This window comes from Gossypium hirsutum, chromosome D10 (assembly GCF_007990345.1).
Source record: "Gossypium hirsutum isolate 1008001.06 chromosome D10, Gossypium_hirsutum_v2.1, whole genome shotgun sequence".
Classification (NCBI taxonomy): Eukaryota; Viridiplantae; Streptophyta; class Magnoliopsida; order Malvales; family Malvaceae; genus Gossypium; species Gossypium hirsutum.
The window spans coordinates 4,594,077-4,607,027 of record NC_053446.1 but is presented as its reverse complement, the minus strand read 5'-3'; the positions used below and the strand labels follow the sequence as shown (position 1 = coordinate 4,607,027).

Sequence of the window (12,951 nt, the reverse complement as noted above, 5' to 3'; positions counted from 1 at the left end):
TAATGTAATTATTTTTCAAGAAAAACAATCATTTTGCTGGATTTGTAACAAAGAAAAATCTTTGTGCTCATATCAAAATTAGAATAATTAAAATATAATTCGGACTATAATTCAATTACATGTGTAGTACTTTTACCTATTTGATTTATGGAATATATATTTATCATAAATAAAAGCAAGATTTTTAGTCACGTGCAAAGCACGAGGTAGGGGATTCCCAAAACAGCGAAGGCAAATTCTAGGAGCTACCGCCCTCACTCATTCATTCTCTGCAACAAAAAAAGCTCTTGGATAATTTAAGTAAATTATAATTTCAAAAAAAGAAAGAAGTAAAATTAATCTATTAAAAAAAATTAAGCAAGTATTTTAGAAAAAGGCAGCCTACAACCCTTTATTCTGATTATTTTAGGATCACTATAAAAACCCCGTTCTAGGGTTCCTTCTCTTCCTTTCTGTGATTCAAATCCCCAATTTGAAGCCACCTGCCTGTCCCTTTCTCAATTCGCCGGAATGAAGCTCATCGTCAAAACCCTAAAAGGCAGTCACTTTGAAATTAGGGTTCAGCCCAATGATACCGTAATCCCCCCATCTCTCTACTTCTCACTACACCCTCCCACTCTTGTGTCGCTGTTTAATTATGGTACTATTAGGGTTTAAAATTTTGGCTGAAAGGTTCATTTCTTGTTTATTTTCTATTTTTATTAAACCAGGTTATGGCTGTGAAGAAAAACATAGAAGATATACAAGGGAAAGACAATTATCCATGTGGGCAACAGCTGTTGATTCATAATGGGAAGGTTTTGAAAGATGAAACTACTTTAGCTGAAAATAAAGTATCTGAAGATGGTTTTCTGGTTGTCATGCTTAGCAAGGTATATATTAAAAAAAAACCTTTTAATTAGTGTTTTTTTTTTTTACTTTTATTCTCTTTTTCCTAGTGTGTTTTTTTTCTTTACTTTGATAGCTACTTGCATATGTGATATGATATCCATGATGGGAATTTGATGAAAAGGTGTTTTAAGTAATTTAATTTCTGAGTAGCTTAATGGATTCATTATCCTTACGGAGGGTTAATTTTGGCAATTGAATTGATTTTAGCAAGGAGTTTACCTAAATGAAGACTCAGATTGGATCCTGAGGATACTTGTTAGTTATTTGCCTGCAATTCCTGTTAACAAGCTGCCCTGGTTGTTTGAAAGTGATGTTTATGGTATACTAGAGAGCTTTCATTGGAAGTTTTAGGCTTTATTCTGCAAAAAACAGTGTGACATATTTCATGATTGCATTTTATTATCTTCTTCTATGGAGTGGAGTAGTCTAATATCTCTGAATAATTTTTTTAAAAATTATTCTGGTTTACCCGGACCTCTTTGTATGCACTTGAAGTTTCTATTATTTACTTATATATTTTCAATTCATTGGTTTTTTTTGGCAGAGCAAGTCTTTGGGTTCAACTGGAGCCTCTTCTGCTCAGGTTTCCGTATTCGTGTTAATCATTCTTATTATTAGGTTGAGCATTATGTTCCAGTTTATGTATATAACCAACCTTTTGATTGTCTTCCCCAACAGCCTGCGTCATCAACTCCATCTACCACTGTTCCTGCTTCTGCACCTTCTTCAAATTCTACACCTGCCACAGGAGCTCCTGCACAAGCATCGTAAGTTCATTCAGATATTTTTCTTCCTCCTGCATATCCTCCTTCCTGATGCTCAGATTTAAGTGAGTGTCAGATCTGGAAATTCATTCAACATAGATATGTTCAATTTTTTTTTCTAAGTTTCTCCATGTATTTGGAGGGTTCTTTTTTTTTTTGGGGGGGGGGCGTTCAATCCTCGTATCCTTGTATCCTTGTCCTTTTTATTTGTTGTATGAACATACCTCAATTATATGAAGATCTTAAATATGGGAGTTCTTAGGTAGTTCCTTGATTTCCATTTGGTTGGTATTTTCAACTTTTCAAGAACGTCATTATGGCCTCATTTAGGGGGCCAAAAAAAAGACTCACATTGCTGGTAATGCAGCTAAGACTGCACTTATTACTTACATTCTTATCCTTTTTGTTTGTTGTATACCTAACAACTATATGAAGAATCAGTTATTTCATTACTTCTCGACTAGATTAGGAATATTCTTCCCGGAAAGTTGACATATTATTTATTCCATGTCTCAGTACTGAAGTTGACAATTGCTATTCCCCTTATTGAAACCCGAAAAAGTAAAAGATGTGAAGGTCATATTTTTTTCCTCCTAGGTTGGCTTCGTAAGAGCAGCTTTGATCTTGCATAATTTTGATCTGTTAACTATTTTTCCTGAACTCAGCAGTACAACTGTTAATTGAAAAATAATGCACCGATTTTTAGTTTGCTTCGTACTCTTATTATGACCTTTGTTATTGTAATAATAGTTGTCTGTTTTATTTTGATTGTCTATTGACCAACAATTCTAGAAGTATTCTCCATTCTAGAAGTTGTAAGAAACTGCCAGGTGTTATCTGATTGTTTGTCCTTCTTTATTCCTTAAAAGAATGTATATCAAAGCTCCCTCTACCTCTCTACCACATCTCCTTTCTGGTATTTTCTGAAGATTTTTTTAATTGGAAAATCTTGTCTTAACTTGTTGCAGTCAACAAACCGATACCTATAGTCAAGCTGCTTCGAATTTAGTTGCTGGTAATAATCTTGAGCAGACTATCCAACAATTGATGGATATGGGTGGAGGCAATTGGGACAAAGAAACTGTAACTCGTGCACTTCGAGCTGCTTATAATAACCCAGAGCGAGCAGTGGATTATCTATATTCTGTATGTCTAAAAACTTTATGAATGCATCTAAGGCTATATTCTAACATTACTTTTTATGTGATTATGGTGCTGTTTTATCTTCAGGGGATTCCTGAATCAGCAGAAGTGGCAGTGCCAGTGGCTCGTTTTTCTACAAGTCAGACTACTGAAACTGGTGCTGCCCCTGCTGCTCCTGTTTCAGGGGCTCCTAATTCTTCACCTTTGAATATGTTTCCTCAGGTAAAACGTTATATTGTTGATGTCCTTCAATTACACATTAAATTTTATTGGTTCTTGGGTGATTTTTGTTGGTTATTATTTTTATTCCTAACTTGCTGAGTTAATACTAGGAAACACTTTCTGGGGCTGCTGCTGGTGGAGATGGATCCCTGGATTTCCTCCGGAACAACCAACAGGTTTCATTTTTTTTTTTTGCTTTCTCCTCAACTGTGAAGACTTTAACTTATTTTACAAATACTAACTGCATCTTTGCTTGCATTTAGTTCCAAGCATTGCGAACAATGGTGCAATCGAACCCACAAATTCTGCAGGTTCGTATCTCTATGTTTTAACTAGTATTAAGCATTGAACCTAGAACCTATTTGCAATAAGGGGAGGAGCTCAAATTGAATATAAGATCACAGGAAACCAAGTTTAATAGATCTGAGATAATATCATTTAACGCCCACCTTTAGCTCAATAAAGGCATATACATGGACAACTGTATGTGGATTAGTCAAGTACACAGGAAGAGCAACTAGGCTATATGATACAAGCATCCACCCTAACACAAATTGATGAAATATAGAAGGTTCAACATGATTATAGAACCATATGGAAGTTTATATTCAGTAGATGCATGATAACACCACTTAATAACAGGCAAAACATCAATGACTTCTATTGTTCTGGATTTGATCTGCTTATATTTGCAGCCTATGCTACAAGAGCTTGGAAAGCAGAACCCCCAGCTTTTAAGGCTAATTCAAGAGCATCATGCAGAATTTCTTCAGCTAATAAATGAGCCTCTTGAAGGTTCTGAAGGGTGAGTATTTACTAGATATCGTCATGCCATCTATGCATCAACTTAGCATTGTTAAAAACTTAAAACTGGTGCTTTCAGGGATATATTTGATCAGGCTGAACAAGAAATGCCTCATGCTATCAATGTTACCCCGGCAGAACAGGAGGCCATTGAGCGAGTACGCTAACCAGTTGCTATTCCTTTTTTTTTTTTTGTAATCTATTTTATTTGGATCAACTTGAACGTTTAATGATTAGTATTTCGTTTTTTGTTTGTAGCTTGAAGCAATGGGATTTGATAGAGCCCTTGTGATTGAAGCCTTTTTGGCTTGTGACCGAAACGAGGAATTGGCAGCAAACTATTTGTTGGAAAATGGTGGAGATTTTGAGGACTGAAGGTGGAATCTTAACTTGGTTTGATTCATAGTTTTGATCGAAGTAGATGGATATGAGTTAATATAATTTGGCATGTTTGAATGGGCACTGTTAGGGATTAAGCATTGATAAACTAATGAGTGTTTGATCAAAATTGTTTCTAATATATAGGCTTATCAAAAATTCGTTTTATTTCGTCAAAACATGTTCTGTAGAGTAACCTATTGTTGTTTCTGATGTTGATCGTTCAGAGTTCTTGGAGGGATCAACATAATTATATGAATGAATTTCAGGGGGCAAATTTTAAATTTCTAATTTTTTTAGCGTGAGATTCTATTTAATTATGGATTAAAAAGAAATCCACTTAAAGGTAACTTGGGATTGAGTTGAATTTTTGGATTTGGATTTGGTAAATCCAACAGTAAGAACTTGAAATTCCATTTGAAACCAAGATTTTATAATAGTGTAAGATGGATATATTTGAATATGTCTTATTTGCTTGATTTTGTTTTTGTTATTTGGTAAATTTATTTGATTTTAATAATATACAAACAGTTAAAAATTTCAATTAATAAATAGTTAATATTAACTAAACATGATTAATTGAAAATCACATGATATAATTGGAAAAAATAAACAAAGCAACAAATGTTATTTGTATTTGTGTTATCCATTAATCGAGTCTCAATTCAAGGATTATAAAACAAAAATCTGTTTTATTTACAAAGTATTTTATATGATTATGATGAAGTTTTTCTCTTTTTCATACTTTTATAAATTAATAACAATTTGTTCATAATTTTGAACTAAAGATGACATCGTCATGTGTATAATTTTTTTTTTATTGGTGTAAAAATTTCATGATTAAATATTCTTAAAAATAGACTATTGCTATCTTGAAATTTTGATACTTCTCTTAACGATCCTATTGAATCTAAATTATATTCTCTAGATGGGTCTCACCTTTGAGTGTTGCTTTGCACAATTAACCGATATTTTAATAGTTTCCATACAACTCCATAGAATTCCTTGGGAAATGAATAAATTCCTATTTTTCCACAAGTGCCCAAAGAGAGTGGCCCAAGGGACCTCAACTCTTGGCACCCATTTCCGATTTCTTAAATTTCGCTCAACCCATTCTAAGAGACTGCCTGAGAAAAAGTGCGATTGACGATCTTTGGGCACAAATTTCTTTAACAATCTAACAGCTCTAAGGACATGCAAGATATCTTCTATATTATGGTGGCACACTAGATAAGAAGCATTCTAGACAATTTCCCTTTGAAAGCAAGGTTAGTAAATAATTGTGGCCTATAAACATATTTATTGTATAACTTTCACTCACTTGTGCCATAAATTTAGTAGTAGTTAAAGGTTGTTATTATATGAAATTTGGTTATAAAAAATTAATATATTAAATATAGTTAAATCCTAACTTTGCCTTAATTTTATCTCTATTATATAATTTATATCGATAAAGAGATGTCAATCAAATTTGTATCTTATGATTAAAGCAAAATATTTAATAAAAAATTTAAATAGATGAGATAAAAACTTAGCTTAATAATACACAAAACTTCTTTTTATCATTAACCTAGTTCTGTTAATTTATAAGATTTAGTACCTCAAATTTTTTTAAATCAAAACTTGATCTTGGTGACCGCACTAGAATCTAATGTAGTTATCGACAATGACTTAAAAAAAAAATTTCTTTTTAAGCTTTTAGTTTTTGTCCGCTTCATTTTTCCTGAAAACAATGTTGATTCTAGTTTCACTTCACTCTCTCTTATCTAAACATTATGGTCGTTGTTGCCCACCATGTTTTCTGTAAAAGTGGTTGGAAGGTTATTCGTAAAATTAGACTTCAAAATGCAAACGACCATAGGTCATCTGATGTAGCAAGTCTTTGGGGCTTTTGACAATGGTTTATTGATTGACCTATGTTCATCGTCAAATTAATTTGATGACGACGAGATTAAGATGCAAATATGAAAAAATTGATCAAAATGATATTTTTAATGTTATTATTACTCTATTTGTTTTTTACTATTAGGATATTTTTGACAAACAATGATATTTGGGTTATTTAACTTAAGAAAATAAAACAAAAATCATAAAAATGAGATGAAAACGCCAAATGGGGGAGAAATGTGGACCGCACTTTCCATGTTCCCACACTCCTCGGGTTTTTGTTTGTTGTGATTAAACCACCTTTGGACTTTTCCAAAATGTTCAAAACGGTCCTCCGAATTTTGGCCCAATTAAAACCCTTTTCACTTTTTTTTACACATTTAACATTTAATCTCTTTATTTTTAGTCCTTGCACATTAAATTGGATCATGTATATTTTCTAAATAAAAAAATTATTTGGGTAATCAATTAATATTGAACACTTTTATTTCCTTCTCTGAATTTACATGCATGTAATATTAATTATATAAGCAAATTTCCATGCTTGTAATATTAAGTATATAAGCAAATTTTTTTATTTTAAAAAAGGCATAATAATTTTTTAACCCTCAAACTATATAAAAAATGTCATTTTAATCCTTTTCTTTTTCGGCTTCGTTTAGTCTTTTTTTCTTTTGGTTTTTGTCAAATTGCCCAAAATTGATGCTGACATGGCATCCAATATTGCAATATTGCAATCCACATGTAAATTTCAAATTAAAAAAAATATTAACATTCCAAAAAATATTTTTTAAAATTTTAAAAATAATAAAAATTATAATTTAAAAAATAATAGGTTAAATTTTCAAATTAAAAAATATATAAAAATTATAACAATTAGGAAAAAAAAAACTCAAGCCATCTTCGCCCCTGCTTCTTTAGAAAAAACAAAAAAAGAAGAAAAAATTCAAAAAACATATTCCCCCCTGCTTCTTTATCATCACCAGCCAAGCCCCACAAGCCCCTTTACCCCCTAAATTGGAACTTTTTATGATAAAAGAAAAACAAAATTTGTTAGTTGAATCATCAATCAGGTTTTGTTTCCCATTGTTTTCACCATCGTTGCCAACAACGCAACACGCCATTGTCAAACCTCCATACCAGAAGTGTAGAACATAAGTCCCACAGTCAGTAAAACCTCCATTTTTTCTTTCCATCTCTCCTCCCTCATTGATCGCCTAAACCCATCCCTTTAACTAAAGCCTAAATCAGCAAAAAAAAAAAACAAAAGGTTTAAGACAAGAAGCAAAACTTTTCAGTAATCTTTTTGAGCAATCAATAATTTTCGCCCAAATCCAATTTATACGCTTCGAGTATTTTTTTTTTAATGATCTGAGAGGTCAAAGGAAAGTCTTGGTGGAGAGAAGGCTATGTCTAGAATCAAAAGATAATCCGAAGGTGGGTTCAAGAGATCGAACTTCCATTTTCCGAGGCTAGAGAGGAGATGTGGTAAGGTTCCAAGAAAGATTTCAGAAAACCAAAATGAAGAAGCAAAAGAAAAGACGACGAGATTTAGTTTGATGCTAACATTGGGTTGAATGGAGGACAATGAGAGATGGTGTTGACTATTTGAGCAGCAGCGGCAATCTTAAGCAAGTTCCAGCAATGGTACTAAAACGATAAAACGTTTAGTTTAGTTTTTTTTTAATATTTTATTTTTAAAATATAATTAATTAATGATGTGGCTGGTTGTCACATAGATGCCAACCATCTATTTTATCAAAGTTAATTGACTGTTAATTTTTCCGGGTATTTTACCAATAAAAGCTTTTTTTTTTCAAAATTTATCGAAATGGGCTAACTATTTAATTATTTATCGGAATGGTCCATTTTCCGCGAAATCGCGTCCACGTCAGCGCGATGTCAGGGTACGCGCCAGGAAATCGTGTCCACATCAGCGCAACTTGCTGACGTGGCATGAACATTTTATGTTTTTTAGCTTGAAAAACTTTGAAAGGCCATAACTTTTGGCTCGATTGTCCGATTGAGATGATTTTTTTTATTTCGAATAAATTTTCGAGATCTACACGCTGACAAACTGCTTAGAGATGAATAAGGACTAATTTGTAAAGTATAATTTGTTAGTTACGAGTATAGGGACTAAAGTGTAATTATTTTAAAATTAGCATGAAATTTTTGTATTTAAGAATATTTGAATGTTATGGAAGGATGAAATTGAATTTGAATTGAAAAACGAAGCTTAGATTTGAAAATATGACTATTTAGGTTTTAGGGACTAAATTGAATAAAATGGAAAATTTTAGGGAACTTCTCGAAAAGTTATTCGAAATAAAAAAATCGTCTCAATCGGACAACCGAGCGAAAAGTTATGGCCTTTCAAAGTTTTCCAAGCTTAAAAACATAAACTGTTCATCCACGTCAGCAAATCGCGTCCTCGTAGGCGCAATTTGTGTCCACGTAAGGAAATCGCGCTGACATGGACGCGATTTCGCAGAAAATGGCCCATTCCGGTAAATAATCAAAAAATTGGCCAATTTCGGTAAATTTTGAAAAAAATGGCTTTTTTTGGTAAATTGCTCAATTTTTCCATCCAATTCTGAATATTTTGACAAAAATAAAAAATTAAAAAGACTAGATGAAGCGAAAAAAGAAGAAGAAAGAACTAAAATGATATTAAATCAAAAGAGTAGGACTAAATTATTAGAATAAAAAGTTATGGATTAAATTTTAAATATGAGAAGAATACAGGGACTGAGAGCATAATTAGACAAAGAAACAAACTTTATTCATTTCGTATTTGGTGGAGGTATTTGCCCATAAAGCACCAGTGTTGTTGTTTTGTTCTCGTTTCTATGGTAACGTCCCCCTTCCACTGAGAAATAAAGGAGAAGACAAATGGAGAAGAGGAGTTAAAAAGATCGATTAAATCTATATACTCATTGTTTGCTTCTTCCCTTTGATCTTCCTACCTTGATTTTCTCATCTGTAAGTATTATCTATTCTTTTTTTTTTGACTGTTTTACAGATCTGGGATTTGTTTATTTTGTCGATGGTAGAGATGAGTTTTTGAATTTGACGTTCGTTTGACAGAAATATCCATTGATCATCAAGTTTTTTTTTTGGTTAATTGTTTGTGGTGGGATTTGTTTTTTTTTTTCCCTTTTTCGGCTTTTAAGGATCTGAGTTTATAACATGATGATTTCACTATTGGGAATTTGGGATCAAGAAATAGAAAGGATCTGTTACGATCTGTCACAATTAGGGACGTTTTAGGGTTCTACGTCCATCTTTTAGAAACAATTGAAGCATACAAGGGTTTTCAGGTGAAGGGGGAAATTAAAAGTTTATAATTCTTTGTTGATATCACAATTCAACATTGTCAAACCTAAATTCTTTACATATATGCATACATAAGTACACACACACACATACATACATGTATATATTTGTTTGACAGTTATGGTTTCCTGCCTTTTTGACACATTTGAAGGTTTTATCAGGCTTCAAGCTCGGATTCGAGTTAGACTGGTCTAAATATGTTTCGTAATCTGTTAAGAGTCTGTTAATCTTTTATATATTCTGATGTATGCCTCAGTAGATATGATAGATTCGAAGAGTGAAAATTGTTTGTATATATATATACATAAACACTTGGTTAATGTAAGTTCTTTATAATTGCATCTCTTCTTTGCATAGTTTTGTTGGTAGGTTCATACTTGATCATGAGGATCTTGTGGTCTTTCGAGCCTCTTTCTTTTTAACACTGGTGTTGCATGATTGCAGACCACATTGGTTGAGGACTTTTAATCGTCTTTCTAAGAAATGGTTCTGGACGGAATTGTATCATCTCCCCTTCGAAGGTCAGCATCAACGAGGAGGCAATCCTCGAGAGATGAATTCGGTAGCTGGTCAACACTTGTTGAGAGGCATAGGTTCCTCTTAACAGCATTGGGATTGTTGGCATTCCTCTGTACTATCTACCTTTATTTTGCTGTTACTTTAGGAGCCACGGATACATGTTCTGGGTTGAAAGGAACAGAGAAAGCAACATGTAATCTGCAGCATGTAAGCTCCACTCTCTCCCATGGGAAACTCAAATTCCTGTGACATTCTTCATGCTATGTATGTTACAAGTTGCTTTTATTAATTAAACTTATAATCTGAGCATCTTAATATATATACTTAAAGCATTGTAAATGGCAGCAGAAAAATCGACCTTTCTTTTTCCATATTATTATACACAAACAAGTAGAACCCTAAGCTAAGGAACTTGTGAAAATTGACTTCTCAACTCTTAAATTAAAATTGATTAGTGCATTCTATCATCTAAGAAAATCAAGGCTCAATTCACTAGGAACAAAAAGTTCTCAAATTTAATATGCCAACAAAGTACACCTTAACAAGCTGAAACAACTAGAAGCAAAATTCAGTGAGCATATATTCAATTTGACCTAATAATTAATTATTTAAGGCCGAAAGAGATAGAGAAGATACCATGGCTAAAAATTGATGGCAGAGAAATCGAAGCTCTGCACTGATCTGTTACAGGAAAGAAATTAAGAAACCCTTTCGGAGAAGTTGGGGTTTAGGGGTTTTAATTTTCATAAGTAGAGGTCGATGTAAGGGTCCGACTCCATCTACATGGGTCAAGAGGCCCGGGCTTTTGCACTTGCAGTTCAAATCACGCTTATGCTTATCTCACGTGTTTGGCGCGCGGTTTTGGAAAATTTTCCAAATCCATAATCACAAACCTTCTACTTCTAGCTTATCCCGCGGCAATAGGCGCCAGATCGCACGGATCAATGCTCTAAGCCGTCCGATTAAAAGAACCATCCAACGGTTATAAACCAATGAATCTTGCTATATAAATAAGCCTGGGTTCCTGCGTTAAAATTCAAATCCAAGTCAAAATTTCGGTTTGGGAGGGAGAAGAAAAAAGAGGGAACGATAATGTCAGGTCGTGGGAAAGGAGGCAAAGGATTGGGAAAGGGAGGTGCGAAGAGACACAGGAAAGTACTAAGAGACAACATTCAAGGGATCACGAAGCCGGCCATTCGGAGGTTGGCTCGAAGAGGTGGAGTGAAGAGGATTAGCGGTCTCATTTACGAGGAAACGCGTGGCGTTCTCAAGATTTTCCTTGAAAATGTGATCCGCGATGCGGTCACTTACACTGAGCACGCTAGGAGGAAGACGGTTACTGCAATGGATGTAGTTTATGCTCTGAAAAGACAAGGCCGAACTCTTTACGGCTTTGGAGGCTAACTTTTCTTTTACAAAAGCAGCTGGATTTAGATCTCGTTCCTTTTTTTGAGGGGGGGGGGATCGAGTAGCATAAGTTGATTTTTGATTGAAATCATTGGCGTTTGTATTGTCGGTTTCCTTGTTTGGCTTCTAAGAAAATATAGTAAGAAAGTAAATTTGAAAGTGGAACTTTTTCTTGCATTAATCGGTCGTTGTTTTCTTATTTCCAAGATTATTTTTAACGCAATGTCATACTAACGAATCTCGATTAACAGAGAGGAAGTGTATGGTTGATTTGTGAATTATTATTTCGCCTGTATGCCTTTGGTTTTTGCTTATAAGTGCGGTTAGCAAACATTGTAAAGAGTGTTTAATATACATATAAATCTGAGGTAAGTGGGAGATTACTGAACTTCGAACATATGATAGCTCAGACGACTCTGGTATTAGAAATGGTTACTTCCATCTTCACTTTGCTGAAATCTTCATATTTGAAAAAATAGAAGTGAATATGTTCATCAAACTGGTTAAGATGGGCCGAAATGATTACGGGCTACCTGATTTAGGCCTTGTAAGAACAGACACCAATGGGCTTCTCAATGTAAAGTTTGGGTTGGGGTTGAGGTTGAGGTTGAAGTCCATACCACAAAGAAATTATTGGCTTTCGATCATATTCTTTGTAGTGGCCGAGTTTGTAAATTTCCTATTCATTTTACAAACTCAGCTAAAATACATTTAATTTAATTCGAAATAAGATGTGCTTAATTGCTTTTAGCTTTTAACTTTTATCAAAATTAGATTAATTTATATTTTATGTATTATTATATTAAATTATTTAAATTTCATATAATTTCATTAATTTTGAACTTTCCACTATCATGTCTAGAAAAGATACTTTAACCTTTAATCATAATTCTTGACAATAGTAACAAATACTAAATATTAATAAATTACACTTTTTTCACCCTATTTTTTTACTACACTTTTCAAAAATATATATTTTTTAAAAAGCGCATTTTATTGGGACAGCAATGAAAATTAGCCCTTAATTTAATCTATTAGGGTTTGATGCTACCTGTAAAATGGCTAATAATAATGAAAGAAATATTCTGAATTTCAGCTAACCATTTAATACCTAAAAGCACACGTACATGTGGCTTCCATAATAAGAATTCGCATGTTTCCTTCTTTGACCCATGATTTAGCAGCTATTGAAGAACCTAATTCATCTCTTATTGCGGCACCTAATCCTATCTTCCTGCCTTATCTACCCCAAACAGTTTTCATATTCAATTTCATAAAACCAGCCCATTGAACCACAATAATGCTGTATGTTCAAAAAATATAATGATTTTTAAATCATTAATCTATTGACTATGTGCTTGTGACTTGACTTAATCCATTTATTGTTGCGGGTGAAAGCATTATGAATGCCTATGTACTAAGAGTCAGATTATATTTTGTTCTATTTACTCAACAATTGGGTAAATTAATCCGTATGCGTTAAATCAAAGAGTAAATTGGTCACTTTTATTAAAAATTTCATTCATTTATACTATTATAAACTGGTGTGGAGACAATGACACATGGCGTGCCACGTATACTGCATGCTGGCATACAG

The 12,951-nt window shown here is 33.3% G+C and overlaps 3 protein-coding genes across 5 annotated transcripts; all 3 read left to right on the top strand.

The window, feature by feature from the left end:
- Positions 1-224: 224 nt before the first annotated feature.
- LOC107913821 (ubiquitin receptor RAD23b) lies at positions 225-4,493 on the top strand. Of its 2 annotated transcripts, none has more exons than XM_016842466.2 (11): positions 225-576; positions 711-872; positions 1,436-1,474; positions 1,570-1,658; positions 2,624-2,801; positions 2,886-3,020; positions 3,131-3,196; positions 3,284-3,331; positions 3,716-3,825; positions 3,904-3,982; positions 4,083-4,493. In XM_016842466.2, the coding sequence occupies exons 1-11, from the start codon at positions 511-513 to the stop codon at positions 4,197-4,199; spliced, it is 1,089 nt and encodes a 362-aa protein (XP_016697955.1). In that variant the 5' UTR covers positions 225-510; the 3' UTR covers positions 4,200-4,493. The 2 variants fall into 2 exon arrangements, with proteins under 2 accessions (XP_016697955.1, XP_040958818.1); XM_041102884.1 differs by having other exon boundaries at positions 4,062-4,493.
- Positions 4,494-7,050: 2,557 nt separating this feature from the next.
- Positions 7,051-10,266, top strand: LOC107913818 (uncharacterized). Of its 2 annotated transcripts, none has more exons than XM_041102883.1 (2): positions 7,051-7,736; positions 9,873-10,266. In XM_041102883.1, the coding sequence occupies exon 2, from the start codon at positions 9,912-9,914 to the stop codon at positions 10,194-10,196; it is 285 nt and encodes a 94-aa protein (XP_040958817.1). In that variant the 5' UTR covers positions 7,051-7,736; positions 9,873-9,911; the 3' UTR covers positions 10,197-10,266. The 2 variants fall into 2 exon arrangements, with proteins under 2 accessions (XP_040958817.1, XP_016697954.1); XM_016842465.2 differs by lacking the exon at positions 7,051-7,736 and adding an exon at positions 8,900-9,074.
- Positions 10,267-10,975: 709 nt separating this feature from the next.
- Positions 10,976-11,519, top strand: LOC121222336 (histone H4). Its single transcript, XM_041102882.1, has one exon. It carries the CDS (start codon positions 11,040-11,042, stop codon positions 11,349-11,351), a length of 312 nt encoding a protein of 103 aa, XP_040958816.1. The 5' UTR covers positions 10,976-11,039; the 3' UTR covers positions 11,352-11,519.
- Positions 11,520-12,951: the final 1,432 nt, after the last annotated feature.

Excerpts from the sequence above, each read along its gene's own strand:
- LOC107913818 (XM_041102883.1), top strand. The coding sequence starts at position 9,912 with ATGGTTCTGGACGGAATTGTATCATCTCCCCTTCGAAGGTCAGCATCA.
- LOC121222336 (XM_041102882.1), top strand. The coding sequence starts at position 11,040 with ATGTCAGGTCGTGGGAAAGGAGGCAAAGGATTGGGAAAGGGAGGTGCG.
- LOC107913821 (XM_016842466.2), top strand. The coding sequence starts at position 511 with ATGAAGCTCATCGTCAAAACCCTAAAAGGCAGTCACTTTGAAATTAGG. Across the intron at positions 873-1,435 it reads TGGTTGTCATGCTTAGCAAG|AGCAAGTCTTTGGGTTCAAC; the intron begins GTATATATTAAA and ends TTTTTTTGGCAG. Across the intron at positions 3,021-3,130 it reads CTTTGAATATGTTTCCTCAG|GAAACACTTTCTGGGGCTGC; the intron begins GTAAAACGTTAT and ends AGTTAATACTAG.